A 22,767-nucleotide genomic window follows, 5' to 3' on the forward strand; every position below is an offset into this window, starting at 1 on the left:
GCGTCCAATTAGTTGACTGAAGAAGTAAAAAAATAACTATTAATATATAACTTCAAAGGGTGAGCAACATTGTGCTTTCTGCTAATATGATATAAATTTAAAAGCTTTTGCTTTAGAATGGTATGCTAGGACTTATGTACTAGAGCATAGTATCAAGAGTACTATAAATATAAGCGATTTCTTCGTCTAATAATTATAAATTTGAATTATAAGACTATCAACAGAAAACAAACACCAAAAAATACCCATACCTACTTAATGTTGGCTTCAGATTAAAATAAAAATATCCTAAGCCAAGTTTCAGCAAAATAATTTTATTTCCTAACATATGGTAACATATACACCCAATATGTGCTCCCCTTGCACATCTATTCACAAGTGACTTCCAAATGACAACTGCTTTGATATTTAAGCATGTGCTAAAAGTTATCTTAGTTGAGATATGAAAAATGCTTTAGATGGATAACATTCTGAGTATATTGGATTAGTCACAGCAGAATTTACTTTAGTTAGATGAGTTCTACAAATTTAAAGCTTTGAAAAGCTACTACTTTTACTTCTAATACATCCAGATGAACACGATGTAGCAATATCAGCTTGTATTCCAGAGAAATCTCATTAGTTTTTCTGGTGATGGAACCACTTATCCACTGTATTCAGAGAAAAGAAAAACAAATTAGAATTCCTGTTGAGAATCAAAAATACACCTAACATATAACAAAGACTAATATACTTGCTTTAATGAATCCTACTATGAATTACCTGAAAATTAACAGGCATACATACAAAATTTCTCTACAGCAAATGCAGGTGTTTTCTTTTGGGCTTCCTTACACTTCATGCTAATTGCATAGTGTGATTTTCAAACTTTTTTTTTTTCTTTTCGAGACAGGGTCTCACTCTCTTGCCCAGATTGCAGTGCAGTGGCAGCAATCATGGCTCACTGCAACCTCCATCTTCCAGGTTCAAGCAATTCTCGTGCCTCAGTCTCCCCAGCAGCTGGTATTACAGACGTGTGCCACCACATCTAGCAAATTTTTGTATTTTTTTTTTTGTAGAGACATGGTTTCTCCATGTTGGCCAGGCTGGTCTCGAACTCCTGGGCTCAAGTGATCCGCCCGCCTCAGCCTCCTAAAGTGCTGGGATGACAGGTGTGAGCCATCACACCCAGCCTTCAAACTTGTTTTTTTAAGTGGCAGAATCATTTTCTTATCAGAAAAATCTTACAGAGAATTCTGACATCTAAGGAGGAGAGAACTGTTTTCTGGGTGAAGCAGCCTGTGGCCAGGTGGGAATGTGGAGATCAGCCCACTCAGGGTGCCCTCCAGTGTCCAGCGGGCACCTCCATGGAACTCAGAGGGGCACAATGGGTCATGGTTTGGAAACCACTGTGATACAGTGTGGCACTAAAGGTGGTATGTAGCAGCTCATCTTCCTTCCCACGTACACTACAGAATTCTAAAAATGCTTCTCTTCTCACCCTTCTTCCCTCTCTTCCTGTGTATGTTAAAAATATGTACGTGGCTGCGTGCAGTGGCTCACGCCTGTAATCCTAGCACTTTGGGAGGACAAGGTAGGTGGATCGCCAGCCTGGGTGACATGGCGAAACCCGGCCTGATTAGTGTTCAAGACCAGCCTGGTTCGAGACCTGGTTTGAGACCAGCTTGGGCAACATGGTGAAACTCTATCTCTACAAATCATAAAAAAATTAGACAGGTATGGTGGCACATGTCTGCAGTCCCACCTATTTGGGAGGCTGAGATGGGAGAATCACTTTAACTTGGGGGGGGGTTACGGGTACAATGAGCTGTGATTGTGCCCCTGCACTCCAGCCTGGGTGACAGAGTGACAGCCTGGGTGACTCTGTGTCAAAAAACAAAAAACAAGCCAGGTACAGAAAGACAAATACCACATGATCTCATTTATATGTGCAATATAAAAAAGGTAAATTCATAGAGGTAGAGAGTAGAATGGTGGTTGCCAGGAGCTGAAGGATGGGGAAAGGGCAGGCGATGGTCAAAGGGTACCAAGTTTTAGTTAGACAAAAGGAATAAGCTTTAGTGATCTATTGCACAGGATGGTGACTGTAACGTCTATTTCAAAATTGCTAAGAGTAGATTTCAAATGTTTTTACCACACACCAAATAATGATTAAGTATGTGAGGTAATGATTTCTTAATTAGCCGGATTTAATCATTCCACATTGTAAACATATATCAAAACATCACACTGTACCCATAAATATATATAATTATCATTTGTCAACTAAAAATAAAAGTAACATAATTTTTCCATAACTGTGTAATGTTTAATGAAATTTTACTGGAATAGAAATCTTACCGTCTGTTGGTACTGTGCAGGCAGATTCACAGGGTGGTGGTAACTAAAATATAAAATATTAAAATCTATTAGTCTAATCTCATTTTTTAAAAAGCTAAAAAGGTATACTGACAAAAATTTAAGAGAATCTGAAGACTATCCCAAATTTTAGGATCTAAACATAATTTATAATATATAGGAACAATAGAAGGTTTGCTCTACTGCTGAGATGCTAACAAATTCAAGCCTCTTGGACAGTGCAGTGGCTCATGCCCATAATCCCAGCAGTTCGGGAGGCTGAAGTGGGTGGATCACAAGGTCAGGAGTTCAAGACCAGCCTGGCCAAGATGGTGAAACCCCGTCTCTACTAAAAATAAAAGCTGGGCGTGGTGGCGGGCACCTGTAATCCCAGCTGCTCGGGAGGCTGAGGCAGAGAACCGCTTGAACCTGGGAGGCGGAGGTTGCAGTAAGCTGAGATTGCGCCACTGAACTCCAGTCTGGGCAACAGAGCGAGACTTGTCTCAAAAAAAAAAAAAAATTCAAGCCTCTTGACTTTTTATGACATGCAGAATAATAAGAATGTTTTTTGAAATAATAAAAACTGATTTATGCATATATAACAATTTTATATATACACACATATTTATAAAATATGGGCAGTGTTCTCACTGAAAAATTATAATAGTTAACCACTGGCTTTTCCCTTATAATTTTTCTTATTTATCTCAACTTTGTCGGGATTCATACATAAATAAAGATAAAACTAAATGTACTGGTTTCATCATTAAATTGTCCTTTTTTCCTTGTTCTACCCCATTTACAAGGCAGTAAAAAAGTCAGACCTCATTTTCTTTTGTTTTCCTTATTTAATATTATAAATGAAAATAATTTAAGATGATCTCGTTCAATCTTTTGGTTAATCCAAACCAAATAATTAAAAATAGTACAAAAGCAAAATTATTGCTTTGACGGGTGCTTTTACTACCTCACATGAAAGCCTTTCTTAGATTATAAATCATTCCTGCAATGGTACCTAAAACTTGATACCTTCCTCAGTCCTTGCTAGAACCAAGTCAAGTAAATTTCCATTGATTCTTTTGCGGAAATGGCTTATGATGGGTCATAGGCACACAGGTTACTCGGTACATTCTGGAACCATTCTGATTTTTACAAATCTTACTACCATGCTATCTGTCCAACTTATGATTGATTAGAATCACTCCCTCAGCTTCTCCCTCAGTCAAATGGCCACTTGCATGTGTTCATGGTTTCTAATTTCAAGACTCCACACAGTAACATGCATACAAAAGGCACTCAAGTATTTGTCGAAACAAGTACTTCCTCTCCCCATTTAGCATCATAGTTTTTAGCAACCAGGCTTGTTTTTTTTTTAAGGAAACTTTTACATACAGCATCCACAATGGCTCTGGCAGCATCAGGATCACACTTGAAGGGGCTCTCAGACACAGTTGTATTCATGCTATTAAATAAAACAAAAGTAGTCATAAGACAAAATAACAAAAATTATCTCTTAAGAGTTAAAAAATGAGTTGAAAGTGGTTGACCAGGTGATATTCAAGTTTAGTTTAGTCGAAAGCTTTTTCACCTACATTTAACATTCTAATATGTATTTTGGCAAGGCATAGCTATTCTTGTGATCAATTTTATTCAAATATCTTAACAAGTTCGGATTTAAGAAACTGAGATTGGGCCAGGTGTGGTGGCTCACGCCTGTAATTCTAGCACTTTGGGAGGCTGAGGCAGGCGGATCATGAGGTCAAGAGATCGAGACCATCCTGGCCAACACGGTGAAACCCCATCTCTACTAAAAATACAAAAACTAGCCGGGCGTGGTGGCGCATGCCTGTAGTCCCAGCTACTTGGGAGGCTGAGGCAGGAGAATCGCTTGAATCTGGAAGGCGGAGATTTCAGTCAGCTGAGATCGCGCCACTGCACTCCAGCCTGGTGACAGAGCAAGACTGCGTTGCAATAAGGAGGAGAGGAGAGGAGGGGAGGGGAGGGGAGGGGAGGAGAGGAGGGGAGGGGAGGGGAGGGGAAGGGAGGGGAGGAGAGGAGGGGAGGGGAGGGGAGGAGAGGAGAGGAGAGGAGGGGAGGGGAGGGGAGGAGAGGAGGAAAGAAACTGAGATTGAATGCTTTGTAATTCTCACTGAAATAGCTAAGAAATGTGAATTGAGAAACATATCTTTCTTAATTGGAAAAAATAATGAAACAAAAAAAAACCCAGTTCCTGTAGTGTTGGTGAGACATCTGAAACAGACACTTCTGGCAGAAGTCCTGGTTCAATCTTTCTGAAAAATATTTCTGTAAAATGTATCCAAAACCTTTTAAAAAGCTCATAGGTCTTGATAGAGAAATTCCACCTCTAAGAACCCAATCCAATACTGAAACGGTAATTTACAAAGGTGTTTACCATATACTATTTCACTATTAATAGTGGTGAAAAATTGGAAGTAACCAAAATGTCCAATAATAAGAAATGATTAAAAATAGTTTATCCTTCTTTGCAGGGATTTAAAAATAAAAAGGTTTATCCATAAAACATATTATACAGAGATGGAATATTATATTATTAAAATATGATATTTCTAGACTGGGCATGGTGGCTCGCATCTGTAGTCTAAGCACTTTTGGAGGCTGAGGTGTGAGAGGATCACTTGAAGCCAGGAGGTCAAGATCAGCCTGGACAACACAGCAAGACACTGTCTCTACAACAAATTTAAAAATCATCTGGGAGTAGTGATGCGTGCCTGTAGTACCCAGCTACTTGGCAGGCTGAGACAGAAGGATCACTTCTTTGAGGTTACAGTGAGCTATTATAGTAACACCGCACTTCAGCCTGGGCGAGAGACCCTGTCTCTAAAAAAAAAATTATATCTTTTATGACATGAGGAAACGCTTATTACATAGTGTTAAATTTTAAAAATCGTAAGACAAGTCGTGTATATAATACAATCCTAATATGTTTTTTGTTTTTTTTTAGCCCACTTTAGTCTAAAATATGGATCATGTTTTAAAAATACATTTTCTTTTTGTTTATCCGTAGTTCAAGTTTTCCTATATATTAGTCATTATAGTACTAATATAATATGTGCCCAATTAGAAATATTCCATCAAGGCCGGGCGTGGTGGCTCACGCCTGTAATCCCACCACTTTGGGAGGCCGAGGTGGGCAGATCATGAGTCAGAGGTTCGAGACCAGCCTGGTTAACACGGCAAAACCCCGTCTCTACTAAAAATACAAAAATTAGCCGGGCGTGGTGGCATGCGCCTGTAATCCCAGCTACTCAGGAGGCTGAGGCAGGAGAATCTCTTGAATCCGGGAAGCGGAGGTTGCAATGAGCCGAGATCGTGCCATTGCACTCCAGCCTGGGCAACAAGAGCAAGACTCTGTCTCAGAAAACAACAACAACAAAGAAATACACCATCAAAATGAAAAATGAATCATCTTTGCTGACCTGTTATTTAACATACATTAAGACCATTTTCATAGAAATCGTAAGATACGAAAAAATAGAGAAGTTAACTTAAAAGCCAAATTTTTTTCCTTTTTTTTTTCTTTTGAGACAGGGTCTTGCTCAGGTGCCCCAGCTGGAGTGCAGTGGGGCAATCACAGCTCACTGCAGCCTTAATCTCCAAGGCTCAAGTGATCTTCCCACCTCAGCCTTGCTACAGGCAAGCGCCACCATGCCTGGCTAATTTTTTTTTAAATTTTAGTAGAGATGAGGTCTCACTATGTTGCCCCCACCAGTCTCCAATTCCTGAGTTCAAGTGATCCTCCTGCCTCAGCCTCCTAAAGTGCTGGAATTACAGGAATGAGCCATATAGCACCCAGACAAATGCCAACTCTTAGGACTGTACATTTTTACACATATAACTCTTCTCCATTTTTCTTCTGTTTATTGGAAGGACAATGTTTTCATTTTATAGAACATTATCCTGACACAGAATAGAAGATTTCTGGGAGAATTATTTTTGTACATTGGCTGTTTCTCGTACTCTTTTTTTTTTTTTTTTTGAGACCGAGTCTCGCTCTGTCGCCCAGGCTGGAGTACAGTGGTATGATCACGGCTCACTGCAGCTTCAACCTCCCCAGGCTCAGGTGATCCTCCCAACTCAGCCTCCCAGGTAGCTAGGACTACAGGTATGTACCACCATGCCCAGCTAATTTTTGTATTTTTTGTAGAGACAGGGTTTTTCCACGTTGTCCAGGCTGGTCTTCAACTCCTGGGCTCAAGCAATCCATCCACCTTGGCTTCCCAAAGTGCTGGAATGACAGGTGTGAGCCACCGCACCCAGCCTTGTATCTCTTTTCTAAGTGAAAGTAACAGTACAGTGTCTTATGATTATTAAAACCTTTTCTGCAAGCTGGTCTGCTTTGTGTGTTAAACATGCAAAGTGTTTACACTTACCAACTGATTCCTTTTCCATTCGTTTTCTTAGTCACTAATGCTTTCCAATGGTCATGAGTGCTTTTAATAATATCAATGGCAAAGTCCTATAATTTGAAGAGATTTGCATTACAATGATAAAAAGGTATTATTTTCCTATTATCAACATTTCCCCAAAGCCTGATACTTTGTCTCTTCTGAATCATTTCCTTATTCTAAAAATAGAAGAGAATATTAAAGTGAATAAATAAACACCAAGACTGTGTTATGTTTCCAGACTTTTGTGAATCTTTAGATGGTAACAATATGGTTAAATTATAAGTCTCAATACAAATGAGCCTAAAGCTACAGTTCTGAATGACATATTACCTTATCTTTAAATTCTGCATTAAACGCAAACTCATTTTCTGGTTTTCCATCAGGAACCTTATACCTTCTAAACCAGTCCACAGTAGCTTCTAAGTAGCCAGGTTTCAGCCGTTTGACATCATTGATATCTAAGAAGAGAAGAAGCATAAGATGACAGTGAGAATGATTTTTTTAAAAAGAAAGAAGAGAATAAGCAGATTTCAAGATGCACAAATAATTATACACTCAACAAAAATTCCAAGTACTTATTTTGAAAGAGCTGTGGAATGACTTATCACGGAAGTTCAAGATAACGTTGGAGCGAAGCCCCTTGTTGAGAAGAGAAGCCATACACATATACATTGAAAGAAATCATCTAGTATCTCTGAATAGCTCTGACACTAAGTACAGAGAACAATCAGTACAATAGTAATCTCTGTTAGGTAAGGGCAAACAGCTGGTGGCTACATAATGAAACAACCAGTTTGGCAAATGTAGATAATTCCTATGAGAAGTGTACAAGATACTGAAAAAGACAGAGGTTATCTTTTTTTTTTTTTTTTTCAGAGACAAGGTCTCGCTCTGTCATCCACGCTGGAATGCAGTGGCCCGAACAAGGCTCACTGCAGCCTTGACCTCCAGAGTTCAGCGATCCTCTCACCTCAGCCTCCTGAGTAGCTGGGACTATAAGCATGCACACGCCCAGCTAATTTTTAAATTTTTTTAGAAATGGGGTCTCGTCATGTTGCCCAGGCTGGTCTCAAACTCCTGGGCTCAAGCAATCCTCCTGCCTTGGCTTCCCAAAGCACTGGGATTACAGGCTTGAGGTACTATCCCTGGTCCAGAGGCAGAGGCTATGTCAGAGGATCACAACACTATTACATACTAAAAGATAAGAAAAATAGATTAGATTGATATCCATTGATGGGTTACGTATTAAATGTGACTAGACTTTGCTGGATAGTACAGGCACTGTACATAACAATACTTTAGTTCTGGCTGACAGAAAAGTGCACTGCTTTAAAAATTTTAAGTTTCTGTATAGCCATCAACAATGGCTAGCCTCAATGTTATCAAACTGCACTTCAAATAACAAACTCCTGCTCAATGCAAGCAAACAGAGATACACATCCTAAAAAGTCAGTTAGGAAAAGTATTATGGGGAAGAGAAATATATTCAACAATAACAAAAGCTTATTTATATTTGTATAAGATAACATTGCTTCACTCCAATTTATTTTTTTTTTTTTTGAGAAGGAGTCTCGCTCTGTCTCCCAGGCTGGAGTGCAGTGGCGCAATCTCGGCTCACTGCAAGCTCTGCCTCCCGGGTTCACGCCATTCTCCTGCCTCAGCCTCCTGAGTAACTGGGACTACAGGTGCCCACCACCATGCCTGGCTAATTTTTTTGTATTTTTAGTAGAGATGGGGTTTCGTGTTAGCCAGGACGGTCTCGATCTCCTGACCTCATGATTCGCCTGCCTCGGCCTCCCAAAGTGCTGGGATTACAGGCGTGAGCCACCGCGCCCGGCCGCTTCAATCCAATTTATAATCTGCATAAAGAATAGCATGCATTCTATTATCATAATATCACTAAAAGTATGGAAACTTTACAGAATGCACTGGGAAATGTTTAAGCACTAGTAAATTTCAAAGAACTTATAATTTACATGAAATGTGTCACCTGATATAGAAATAATTTGGAAATCCAGAAATCCAACATGCAAATGTTGATGTTTTCCAATACCAGAAACTAATTCTCCAATTATTCAGACACCAACTGAGTGCTCAGTAATTCACTGTGATTCTGATACTACCTACCTGGAGTTAGCATCAGATCTCAAAGGTTAGGGGCTCAGTCTCACAAGACTGCCCCACTTCAGATGCCTCCTGTACTTTTGACTATCAGCTATAAATTAGGGGTTTCTACAATCCTCTCCCCAGGTCCCCTAATTTGCTAAAATGGTTCACAGAACTCAGGAAAACACTGAAGTTTACATTTCATTATATAAATACAACTCAGGGACAGCAAATGGAAGAGATGCACAGGGGCAAGCTATAGGATGGACAATAGACACTGTCTTAGGTTGACATTAGGGAAAGCTGCATACTACTTGCGCCATGGGACCAGCCACCCCGAGAAAGTTTTCAGGGTTCTAATAACCTGAACTGCAGGAAAATAATGCCTTAGTAAATGAGTGCTGACAGAGTGATGGGCTTGGCTTCACTAATCGTGGCCACAGCATGCCAAGTTCTCTTGCATAAGAAGCACGTTGGAAATGCACACACGGACCAACAGAAGAGAGCCGTACTACCAAGTAGTGAACAGATGGTGTGAATGCACTCTCACCTTTCAAAATTGAAACGAAACATTAAAGGATTGGCATTCTTCCAGTCCTTCTTCAATGAATTAACACAGATGCAAATATACATCACATCATTTTGAGGGAACATGCTCTCAAGGTGACTCTTATCACTGCTGACATTGACCTCCATCACCTGGCTGAGGCAGTGTTTGTCAAGTTTCTCTGCTCTAAAATCATCCTCTCCTCTCCCTTACCCACACTGTACTCTTTGGAAGGAAGTCACCAGGCACAACTCACAATTAAGGACCTCCTTGAGAATGGAGTATCTGCATAAATTATTTGGAATTCTTCTGCTTTGAGATTTGTCTATTCTTCCTCATTTGTCTATTTATTCAATCATTTATTTGTCAGTATAGACTCATGGATATTTATTTTATGTTCCAGGTTATATTACAATACTACTTTATTTTCTTGCTCAAAGTGTTCTAGCTTTGGCAACTCCTATGTATGTACCCAATAATAAAAACATAAGTCCACACAAAAACTTGTACAGGAATTTCATGGCAGCATTACACAGCCAAAACAACCCAAATGTCCATCAACTGATGAATGGATAAACAAAATGTAGTATATCCACACAATGGAATAATATTCAACCATAAAAAGGAGTACTGACAGATGCCACAATATGCAATATGGATAAACCTAGAAAACATTATACTAAGTGAAAGAAACCAGAAACAGCAACAACAAAGATCCATATATTGTACCAGTCCATGTATATGCGATACCTAGAATAGGTAGAATAGGCAAAGCTATAAAGACAAAAAGCAGATTAGTGGTTGCCAGGGCCTGGAGAGTAGGAGGGAATAGGGAATGACTTGAACTAGTGGTGATGGCTGCACAACCTTGTGAATGAATGAAATGCCACTGAATTTCACACTTTAATTAAAATGGTGAATTTTATGTTATGTAAAATTTACCACCAAAAAAAAAAAAAGGGAATGAAGTGCTGATACATACTACAATACGGATGAATCCTGAAGACACTTACTTCGCTAAGTGAAATAAACCAGACACAGAGGGCACCTATATGATGCCATTTACATGAAATAACAGCATAGGCAAATCCATAGGCACAAAGTAGATCTGCAGTCATCAGGGAGTGAGGGAAGGGGGACAGGGAGTGATTGCCCATGGATACAGGATTTCCTTTGGGCTGATGAAATGTTCTGCAATTAGAGAGTGGTGATGGTTGTACAACTTAGTGAATATACTAAAAACCACTGAATTGTACATTTTACAATGGTGACTCTTTGATATGTAAATATCTCAATTAAATGTTTTAAAATAAATAAACATACCAACTGAGTGCTGGTATGTGGGGAAGGAAAGGACCAAAAAAACAGTAAGAACCTACCAGATTTTTTCTTTCCTGGAATGAAGGAGAAAGTTTACTTAGTTAATTACAAGTGCAGTCGTAGAAATAATGCTTGTCCAGTGCTTTGTTCCTCCATCCTTTAACAGTTTGAAGGTAAGGGCTTACAATTCTATCATTATAGGTTAAGTATGGTGGTGCTTATGAATTAATTAGAAAGACTTCAGACTTTTCAAATTTTCTTACCATTATAATTGGCTGCATCAGGATCATCCACATTAATGGCAATGACTTTCCAGTCGGTTTCCCCTTCATCAATCATAGCCAATATGCCTAGAACTTTCACGCCAATTATTTCACCTCTTGCACATACCTGAGAGTCAATAGCCAAAGTCAGGACAACATTACAGAACCACACTCTAGAAGACAGTTTTACTTGGCTAACAGGAAATAAGAAAGAGGCCAAGTTCTTGAGAATTTACCTGAAGATTGTTCCTTTAAGCAAATTTTAAAAACCTAAATGAGTAAATGTTTCATCAGTCCTATTAAAGTTGAAAACAGGACTTATAGGTCCTATTTTCTTCTAGGTCATAGGGAAACCAGTACATAGCTCAGGGTAATCAATGTTTTTTGCACTGTCATTGATTATACTGAAGAATAAGTCCTCCATAGTCTCAAATACGTATCTTAATATGCTTTACCTTTTATTTTATAAAAGTCATGAGTTAAGCAAGTCATACGATGACTTAAAAACTTTATGACTTAAAAAACAAAATGATAACTTTGTTTTTAGTTGTTTCCTATTTCTCTGAGCCTGAGAGAGACATAAAGAAATAACTATAATCAGAATCTTAGAACAACCCTACTTGATGGAGGAGTTACTACCATGGATCTCCAACTCATGAGGTTATTTGGTTCGGGTCAATTTACTGATCATTCTAAATTGTTAAGCAAGATTTGCCATGTATTGAGAGGGAATTTCCCTCCTGGTACCTTTCACCTATTGACTAATTATCCATCTTCTAAAGCAATGCAGAACATGTCCAGTTCTTCTAGATATATGTTCAATCATACATACATAGACACATTTTTTTCCAGACTAGATTTAAATGTAAAAATTATAATATACAAATGCTTAAAATGCAAGAAGCCTTTAATACCAAAGAGACATCATTATTTCACTAATATTCATGCATTTTATTCACAGTATTTTTTAAAGTATGAAATTTGGTATACTTCATTAATATCTCAACACTAAAGAAAAAAATGTCACATTTCATTACCTTGCTTCCAATTTCACACACATCAATTGGGTCATTGTCACCACAACAGCCAGTATGTTTATCATTGTGCCCTGGGTCTTCCCAAGTCTAAAAAAAATAAGACAGTGTATATCATTCCTATACATACTGACAAAATGGATCATGTTGAGAATAACAGATAACATCCTATGACTCTTCAGCTACTTTTTTCTCATTGTTTTAGTTCTTTATTCGCATTTAAGAATCTTAACTATATACAAGAGTTTCAATTAAATGCTGTAGCTCCTACTACACATCTAATGCTAAACTAAATTTAAGCTTTAAAACAGATAATGATCCTATTTAAAACAAGCAAAAGCCAACTACTCAATAACTGAGACAATAGGGAAACACAAATATAGACCCAAACGTTTACTTTAAAGACGTGTGGTTTTAGGCTGGGTATGATGGCTCATGCCTGTAATCCCAGCACTTTGGGAGGCTGAGGAGAGTGGATCACCTGAGGTCAGGAGTTTGAGACCAGCCTAGCCAACATGGTGAAACACTGTATCTACTAAAAATACAAAAATGAGCCAGGCGTGGTGGTGCATGCCTGTAATCCCAGCTACTTGGGAGGCTGAGGCAGGAGAATCGCTTGAACCCAGGAAGCAGAGGTTGCAGTGAGCCTAGATCATGCCACTGCACTCCAGCCTGGGCAACAGAGCAAGGCTCAATCTCAAAAAAACAAAACAAAACAAACAAAAAAAGAAAACAAAACAAACAAAAATGTGTGGTTTTTTTCTTTTTCTTTTTTGTAGAGACAGGGTCTCACTATGTTGCCCAGGCTGGTCTCAAACTCCTGGGCTCAAGTGATCCTCCCACCTTGGCCTCCCAAAGTATGGGATTATAAGCATAAGCCACTGTACCTGGTCTTAGATTTTCTTTATAATAAATTCCCAAAACAGAAGTAGATAGGCAATAATAGTAAAATGGAAAGGTTGTTTTTCTTCTTCCTTTTTTTGCGACAGAGTCTTGCTCTGTCGCCCAGACTGGGTGGAGTGCAGTGGCGCAATCTTGGCTCACTGCAACCTCTGCCTCCCATGTTCAAGCAATTCTCCTGTCTCAGTCTCCTGAGTTGCTGGGATTACAGGTGTACGCCACCATGCCTAGCTAATTTTTGTATTTTTAGTAGAGATGGGGTTTCACCATGTTGGCCAGACTGGTCTCGAACTCCTGACCTCAGGTGATCCTCCCACCTTGCCCTCCCAAAGTGCTGGGATTACAGGCATGAGCCACCACACCCAGCCAAAAGGTTATGTTCTGATGTTAAAAGTATCATCACTGACCAGGAGCCCGGACTGAAAAGTTTAATCAGAATTTTCTAGAGCTTTACATGACTGGTTTTCTTTCCTTCCAAAATTGTAAGCCAGAGTCCTTGCAGAACATCTCACAAAAGAACTGAAAGCCTGTGCTAGCCAGGATGTTAGGTTTAAAATGTAGCTGTTGCATTGGTTCTTTTTTCCTCCAACTAGAACACGTTACTCAGATTTGTTTGTCTACTCAGCTGGAGTAAAGGCAAAAAGATAAATGAGAAGGGGGATAAAGGAAGACCACATCTAACAAATCCAACATTAAGAAAGCAAAATCCAACCCACAGAAGAGTAAGTATTTCAGCAATGTTCTCCTACAAGGATGATATATCAAGGCTAAATACTATTAATAAATCAATTGAGGCCGGGCGTGGTGGCTCATGCCTGTAATCCCAGCACTTTGCAAGGCCGAGGCAGGCAGATCACAAGGTCAGGAGTTTGAGACCAGCCTGGCCAATACAGTGAAACCCTGTCTCTAATAAAAATACAAAAAATTAGCTGGGCGTGGTGGTAGGCGCCTGTAATCCCAGCTACACAGGAGGCTGAGACAAGAGAATCAGTCGAACCTGAGAGGCAGAAGATGCAGTGAGCCAAGACTGCGCCACCGCACTCCAGCCCGGGCGACAGTGCAAGACTCCGTCTCAAAAAAAAAAAAATTTCAATTAAAGTATAAGGTGAAACACTGTAATTAAGACAAACAAATGACTTTGTGCTTACCTAACAAGCTAGATGGGTCAGACCTATGTTCTACTATCTTATGGGTTGTTTCATAGTACGTTCCATTTAACAGACTTCATTGTTAATAAAAACAAACCATTTATCAACAGCAAAAAAATTAAACTGAATATTTAGTTAGTGTCTCAGCATTAAATTTTAAGTGCCACAGCACTGGCCTAGCCAAAATAGAATTAAATAGATGTCATTTACTCATTATAGATAAGATCCTAGTGATTCTTCACTCAAATATCAAATAAGAACCTACTACATACTGACATTGTGCTGGGAATAAATTGGTAAACAACCCTTCTCAAAAGGTTGACTATTAGGCCAGACATGGTGGCTCACACCTGTAATCCCAGCACTTTGGGAGGCCGAGGCAGGCGGATCACAGGTCAGGAGATCGAGACCATCTGGCTAACACAGTGAACCCCGTCTCCACTAAACTGCAAAAAATTAGGTGGTGGACACCTGTAGTCCCAGCTACTTGGGAGGCTGAGGCAGGAGAATGGCGTGAACCTGGGAGGCGGAGCTTTTGCAGTGAGCCGAGATCACGCCACTGCACTCCAGCCCGGGTGACAAAGCAAGACTCCATCTCAAAAAAAATTTTTTTTAATTAAAAAAAAAAAAAGGTTGACTACTTAAGAAAACATGATCCTCTCATTACTTTACCACAAAGAGCTTGACCTGAAGAAGAGGGAATCAAAACTCTAAACATAAAGTCAGCAGCTATGACAGCTTGTTGTGTGCAGGTATTAAGCGCTTTATTTTTTGAAATAACCATACCACCTACATACTGTGAATAGCTCAGGGAGGCGATATGGACGTCTCAAGGAGAAAGAAAGGGAGGCAAGTTAGGTAAGCTAGGAAGTGGCCATCTTGGGATTTGAACTCTGGTCTGTCTGGTGCCAAAAATCAGTGCTTTTGACTACTACCATACACTCTTTCTTGACTGAACAGACTTGCAACTCAGTCTGTAGAGAATTTATATAGCTTATAACCAGTCCAAAAAAGAAGAAATATTTCAGGAAAGAATAAACGTTCAAATCTGAATTTAAACATTGTAAATATTTAGTTTATCTTGAAAATAAGTTATTTAAGGAAGCATTCTGAGTTAATTATCCCTTCTTATGTTTTCAAAATCTACCATAGAAAAAACTCTCCACAGGTATTCAAACCTTTTTTACTAATAGCAGTAAGTTAATATTTAGTAAGCTAAAAAGTACATTGTCAGCAGTTGCATGAAGACATACCTGAGGGATGGCACCATAGTTCCAGATATATCCTTTATACGGGAACAAATTCGCAACATAGCGAAGTTTTCCTTTTTTCACATCTTGTTTAATAGGGTTTAAAGGGTCCTTTGTAGCAATCTGAAATAAAAAAATTTCAAATCTTTGCATATTTGGATGTGAAATACTATTCAAATAAGGATCTGAGGAAATGAATTATGGTACCTATGTTCCCTAATTCCACTTTAATGATATATTTTATCCCTAACACTTTTATAATTGAACTAAGGTGTTTCCATAATCAGCCATTAAGTGAAAGGTTATGTGAGGTATAAAGGAACTATCAAGAAGGGAAAAAGAACATTTACTAATTCTAGAAAGCAAAGACTAAAATTAGCTGGAATAAATTCTAATGTTTGAGTAATAAAAATACCACAATTTTTATTAAAAGGGCAAAATAAATATTATCCAATTTTAGTTTTCCTTCACAGAATTTAAAATTATTCAAATACTTGGGTATTTATTACACAAAAAAAGTGATTACTGTTAAGAGTTTGTGATATAAAATATGTTATAAATATCCATAACAAAAAGGCAATGATGGTAGGTATCACCAGAAAGAAACTAACACCACGCAACTGAAATTCCAATGAGAGTATCTGTGGCTGGGGTGACTAAGGAGGGGTCAGTGAAGGGCTTACAGAGAGTAAGAGGAGAAAAAGTAATTCTAGGCTTTGGGAACATCGGAAGCAAAGATGTTGGGAAGAAAAGTTTGGGGCATATTTGTAAACAGTTGAGTTTAGCTGGAGCCCAAAGGGAAGACTAGTAGGCAATGGGAGATACAACTAGAAAATAGACTGGGACCAGACAGAGAAAAACCTTGACGTTCAGATGGTTCATCCTTGATCAAGTCAGTGTGACTAGATCAAAACCAATATCCTAGGTCTGACTCAAATGTAAGGTGAAACATTACCTCCATTTTTGCATTAGACCAGCGTGGTACTTCAACTACCATGTGAAACACATCCTGAAAAAACAAAGAGAAAGTGAGATGGTCACAGGAGCCAATTTGTTCTCTGAGGGAGCATGCACTATTTCTTCCAAAGTCAAACTGTTCATTGTATCAGATCTTTGAAGTCAATTGGATTTTCAACAAAATGCATCAAAAAAAGAGAATGATGGATGAAGAAATAACGCAATTATAGGAAAATATTCATTATAGAATCAAGGTGGTCAGTATATGATTGCTTACTGTATAGTTCTTCTTAATTTTTATTTACTTCTAAATTTTTTATAGAGGCAAGGTCTTACTGTGTTGCCCAGGCTGGTCTCAAACTCCTGGCCTCAAGTGATCCTCCTGCCTCCACCTCCCAAAGTGCTAGGATTACAGGTGTGAGCCATCTTGCCCAGCCAACTTACTATATAAATCTTTTAACTTTTCTGTATGCTTTAAGTGTTTCAGAATAAAAGCTGACAGTGGAAAGAATGTTCCTAGGAAGGAAACAGTTCTTAAATAAACGTAACAGAACCTGTATCTCTGAAGAAGACCATCTTCAAAAGACTCTCCAAAGGCCAGTGTTATTTCCTTCAGAGACACTGCAATTACTCAAAATGTTTTTGGAGCTTCTATTTCAGAGATGGTTTATAAGACAAACCCCAAGTCAGACTAATTACTTGATCATACTTTAGTTTATAAGACGAACCCCACATCAGCCTAATTACTTGGTCATACTTTAGTTTTAGCATCAAACAAAACTCATCAGCTTCATTATCCACATTATTCTCCCAATTCGGCTGTTTTTAGAAATAAAGCCCCCCTGAAAAGGACTTTGACCTTGAAGATAAGAGAATATGCTTTAAAAATATTTTAATCAATGATAGTTCTACTGTAATTGGCTTATAGCCTTAAACTGACTACTATAAAATGGATGATATATTCAGGGAGTAAATTCCCAGATGTGCAGTTTAAAAACACAATGAAAAAACAAACCATACTTTGCCAACCCATTTTGCACACTGGAGTTAAATATGCCATAGGTTATTTAATTAAACTTGAGCTTTAATTATTCAGAATACTATTTTTTTTCAAGGAATAGAACTTTAACTGCAGTTTTTCAGTTTTTAGCCTCTACAAAGGGCATAGATGAAGCTAAATCTGCAATTACTGTTTTCTGTCACCCAGGCTGGAGTGCAGTGGCACAATCTTGGCTCACTGCAACCTCTGCCTCCTGAGTTCAAGTGATTCTACTGTCTCAGCCTCCTGAGTAGCTGGGATAACACAGGGGCGTGCCACTACACCTGGCTAATTTTTGTATTTTTAGTAGAGATGGAGTTTCGCCATGTTGGCCAGGCTGGTCTCAAACTCCTGACCTCAGGTGATCCACCCGCCTCAGCCTCCCAAAGTGCTGGGATTACAGGTGTGAGCCACTGCACCTGGCCTGCAATTATGCTTATAAAAAGTACTTTTTTTTTTTTTTTGAGACAAGGTCTCACTCTGCCGCCTAGGCTGGAGTGCAGTGGTATGAGCTTGACTCACTGAAGCCTCAACCACCCTGGCTCAAGCAATCTTCCCATCTCAGCCTCCTGAGTAGCTGGAGCTACAGATGCATGCCACCACATCCAGCTAATTGTGTGTGTGTGTATATGTATATATGTGTGTGTGTGCATGTATGTGCATATATATATAATTTTTATATATATATAATTTATATATATTATATATACAATTTATATATATTATATATACAATTTATATATTATATATAATTTATATATAATATATATAATTTATATATAATATATAAATTATATATATTATATATAATTTATATATAATATATAATTATATATAATTTATATAATTTATATATGTTATATATTTTATATATAATATATATAATTTATATATATAATATATATTATATATAATTTATATATATTATATATATTATATATAATATAGATATAATTTATATATTAGATATAATTTATATGTAATATATAATTTATATATTACATATAATTTATATATTAGATATAATTTATATATAATTTATATATTATATATAATTTATATATAATTTATATATTATATATAATTTATATATTATATATAATTTATATATATATAATTTTTATATATATATATATTTTTTTGTAGAGATGGAGCTTTGCCATGTTACCCCAGACTGGTAAAGTACATTTTAAGAACTTAACTTAAAATGAAAATCACTTGGTTACACCACTCTTTAGAATTACTTCTTTGCTACTTTCCATCAAAAAACGGGAACTGATAAGCCACAAGGGAATAAGTCAAAGGTTTCAAGTCAATAATTACCTTGCTGCTACCAAGCAGAAAAACTACACTGATTTTGATTCAAAAGTGTAGAACTTCTGTCATTTTAAGTTCCTGCTGAAACCATGGGAGACTAAAGCATCCATAGGTTTCTGCTCCAAGCCTCCTGATACCTCACCTACCCAATACAACATAAAAGCCAAAAGAATGGAGATATTACTTAAATCTAGGACTGAAGAAACTGCTCTATCCCTGTTTCCCTCTAAAATAACCAGATGGTTTAGAAAATGTAACACTAATTATTAATCCTGGGTAGAAAACCTCAGAACCAATCTTTGACTAAATTTCACCTTGCCCACTAGGTTTTCAAGTATTTTGTCCACTTCTCAGGTGTAAAAACGAGAGATCTGTAGGTCTGTGAAAAGAACAAGTCAGGGCTTTCGGTTTCCAGCAGCAGTACCCTAAAGATTCACAAGATGGAGCCGTTACGACATGAAAGATCAACTGAAGAGCTCTCCAAGATTAGCTGTTAATTTCGTTAGAACACCACCAAATGAATACATTGCTTCAAGAAAGATATAGCAGATAGAGCTAAAATAACTAATTCAAAGTTTAGAAACTATATTGAACACTTTAATAGCAGTAAATGACAAATATGTATAGACCCTCAAAACAGTATTACCTAATAACATAAATCTACATAATTAATAGGAAGGAAAAAAATAACAAGGAAGAAAACATCCTTCAGAAAATGGTAAGAGAATTCTGCTGCGAACAAAAGCCTGAAGGTCTGGTGCTTTTTAGAAATTAGCTGGGTGAGGCCGGGGGTGGTGGCTCACACCTGTAATCATAGCACTTTGGGAGGCCGAGGTGGGCGGATTATGAGGTCAGGAGATCGAGACCATCCTGGCTAACACAGTGAAAAACCGTGTCTACTAAAAATACAAAAAAATTAGCTGGGCGTGGTGGCAGGTGCCTGTAGTCCCAGCTACTCGGGAGGCTGAGGCAGGAGAATGGCGTGAACCTGGGAGGCGGAGGTTGCAGTGAACCGAGATCACACCACTGCACTCCAGCCTGGGCCACAGAGCAAGACTCCGTCTCAAAAAAAAAAAAAGAAAAAAAAAAAAGAAATTAGCTGGGCGAAAAACAACAAGGAGTACCTGCAAAAGCCAGAGTCAATTCACTGATTTTTTTCAACAAATATTTGTTGTGAACCACCAGGATGTGCCAGGCACTTTTCTAGGCTCTGAAGACTAGCAATGAACAAAATAAAAGTTCTTTTAACTCCCAAAGAGTTGGATTTCCAAATCAGGTACTTCCTGCTGGTAGCATTGGTGGTTCAGGGGTAGAATTCTCGCCTGCTAAATCAGGTACTTCCAGTTTGTAGGCCTCAGGCTACAGCTTGGGGTGAGTGACTCATCTGTAAAATCAATGTTTAGCACACTTTTTTTTTATTATACTTTAAGTTTTAGGGTATATGTGCACAAAGTGCAGGTTTGTTACATATGTATACATGTGCCATGTTGCATGTTGGTGTGCTGCACCCATTAACTCATCATTTAGCATTAGGTATATCTCCTAATACTATCCTTTCCCCCTCCCCCCACCCCACAACAGGCCCCGGTGTGTGATGTTCCCCTTCCTGTGTCCACGTGTTCTCATTGTTCAATTCCCACCTATGAGTGAGAAATGCGGTGTTTGGTTTTTTGTCCTTGCAACAGTTTGCTGAGAATGATGGTTTCCAGCTTCATCCATGTCCCTACAAAGGACATGAACTCATGATTTTTTATGCATGGAATACTAGCACACTTTCAAATGCATGTAGATGCTGTAGTAATACTTATCTCAGCCAGGCGTGGTGACTCACGCCTATAATCCTAGCACTTTGGGAGGCAGAGGCAGGAGGACCGCTTGAGGCCAAGAGTTCAAGACCAACCTGACCAACATAGCAAGACCCTGTCTCTTAAAAAACATTTTTTTAAAGAGAGAGAGAGAGAGACGGGGTCTCACTCTGTCATCCAGACTGGAGTACAGTGACGCAATCATAGCTCACTACAGCCTCCAACTCCTGGTCTCAAGCAATCCTCCTGCCTCAGCCTCCTAAGTAGCTGGGCCTACAGGTGTGCACCACCACACCTGGCTAATTGTTTTTTAATTATGTTTTTGGAGATGAAGTCACACTATGTTGAGCAGGCTGGTCTCTAATTCCTAGCCTCAAGTGATCCTCCTGCCTATGCATCCCTAGTAGCCGGGATTACAGGCGCAAGCCATCCTGCCCAGCTCTGTACTTGTAAGGAGGGGGTGTCCCACATACTTTAGCAGGAATTACTACTAAAGAACAACCTTCTTCTAGACATCTGGCTACAATTCAAAGAGTTGCTACTAGGTGAACAACAGTGATATTTAAGATTTTTCAGGGCAACTGATATGAGAAATTCAATGAATTTTATAGCAACTCCGTTGCTATAAAAACTATTACTGTTTTTATGCATTCTAATGATTCCAATATTCACGCACTTAAAAAATACTGATTTTAAGAAATTTCGTACTACCCAGTTACAAATTCATTCCTTCTTCTTTAATCCCAACTGGTTTCAGCTTTTACTTAGCTGGATCTTGGATTTACTATCTTGTTACTCCCACTGTTAGGACTTCCCAGAACTCCATCCTCCAATCCTACCATGCTTTGGAGTCTCAGTCATTGCTCTGGCATCAGAGCTCTCAGCTCTCTGTTAACAGTTTCAGAAAAGAAGGAAGTTAAGTCTCCCTAGAGGGATGATTTTGATAAACTCAATAATTACCTTGCTGATAAACCAGTGGGGGATACGGGAAAAGGCAAACTATAACTTTAGCTCTTGTTCCCAAAGTCAGAAATATAACTGTCTATTTCAGGCCAGGTATGGTGGCTCGTGCCTGTAAACCTAGCACTTTGGGAGGCTGAGGCAAGAGGATTGCTTGAGACTAGGAGTTCAAGACCAGCCTGAGCAACATAGACAGACCCTGTCTCTACAAAAAAAAAAAAAAAAAAAAATCTATTTCCCTTCCCAGATTTACAATCATTTTATCAAGTAGTCAAGATGTTACAACAAAACGTTAAAGATGTCCAGATTCTAAGGAAACTGGAAACTCAACAACTCTACATTATGTCACTCCATTAATCAAAAAGATTTAAAATAAAAATGTTTCAGGAATAGAAGAAATATCTCCTATATCTTGGTTAGGCTTGTAACTTCACTAATTAAACAGGAATATTAATTACAGTAGTATGGTGAGGCCCCGTCTCATCTCCAAACTGGTTAGGGTCTTATGGACCAAGTCAGTAGTCTGACAAGTTGTTTACTAATGAATAGGCTATGGCCATTTGGTAGGCTGTTATTACTAATGCAGTTAAGTACATATATAGGGAACATGCTCTTAATTTAATTACAGCACATCTTTAAATCCTAGCAGTTAAGTTCAATGTGTCTTTATTGAGACTTTTTTCTTATTTATTTATTTTATTTTATTTTTTGAGACAGAGTTTCGCTCTTGTTACCCAGGCTGGAGCACAATGGTGCAATCTCGGCTCACTGCAACCTCCGTCTCCCGGGTTCAAGCAATTCTCCTGCCTCAGCCTCCCGAGTAGCTGGGATTACAGGCATGCACCACCATGCCCAGCTAATTTTTGTATTTTTAGTAGAGACAGGGTTTCTCCATATTGGTCAAGCTGGTCTCGAGCTCCTGACCTCAGGTGATCCACCCACCTTGGCCCCCCAAAGTGTTGGGATTACAGGCATGAGCCACCGCGCCCAGCACTGAGATTTATTTCTAACCCTGGATTTGGTAAATTCGATGAACTATACTACAGAATTATACCAAGTGGCTGACATTAGCATTTTCAAGTTGACTCATTGTGTGTTTCTCTAGATAACTTCAGAAATCTAGTAAATACCAGGCTTAGAAAGAAACACAAAAATCACCCTGTGGTCCTACCACTCTTATTTATTTATTTATTTAGAGACAAGAGTCTCACCTGTCACCCAGGCTGAAGTGCAGTGGCATGATCTCAGCTCACTGCAACCTCCGTCTCCAGGGCTCAAGTGATCCTCCTACCTCTGCCTCCTGGACCACAGGCACCTGCCACCACACCCAGCTAATTTTTTTTTTTTTTCTATT

At 38.6% G+C, this 22,767-nt stretch overlaps 1 protein-coding gene across 1 annotated transcript in view; it reads right to left on the reverse strand.

Moving 5' to 3' along the window:
* Positions 1–298: 298 nt before the first annotated feature.
* PPA1 (inorganic pyrophosphatase 1) overlaps positions 299–22,767 on the reverse strand; it is a 30,614-nt gene continuing 8,145 nt past the window's right edge. Inside the window, exons 3-11 of the mRNA XM_001164495.7 lie at positions 16,291–16,344; positions 15,339–15,458; positions 12,041–12,127; positions 11,004–11,130; positions 7,098–7,225; positions 6,750–6,835; positions 3,730–3,799; positions 2,341–2,383; positions 299–650 (exon numbers count right to left, since the gene is read on the reverse strand). Coding sequence (XP_001164495.2) covers positions 619–650; positions 2,341–2,383; positions 3,730–3,799; positions 6,750–6,835; positions 7,098–7,225; positions 11,004–11,130; positions 12,041–12,127; positions 15,339–15,458; positions 16,291–16,344 — 747 coding nt within the window. The 3' untranslated portion in view covers positions 299–618. The remainder of the gene's footprint in view (positions 651–2,340; positions 2,384–3,729; positions 3,800–6,749; positions 6,836–7,097; positions 7,226–11,003; positions 11,131–12,040; positions 12,128–15,338; positions 15,459–16,290; positions 16,345–22,767) is intronic.

Source organism: Pan troglodytes, chromosome 8 (genome assembly GCF_028858775.2).
Source record: "Pan troglodytes isolate AG18354 chromosome 8, NHGRI_mPanTro3-v2.0_pri, whole genome shotgun sequence".
Classification (NCBI taxonomy): domain Eukaryota; kingdom Metazoa; phylum Chordata; class Mammalia; order Primates; family Hominidae; genus Pan; species Pan troglodytes.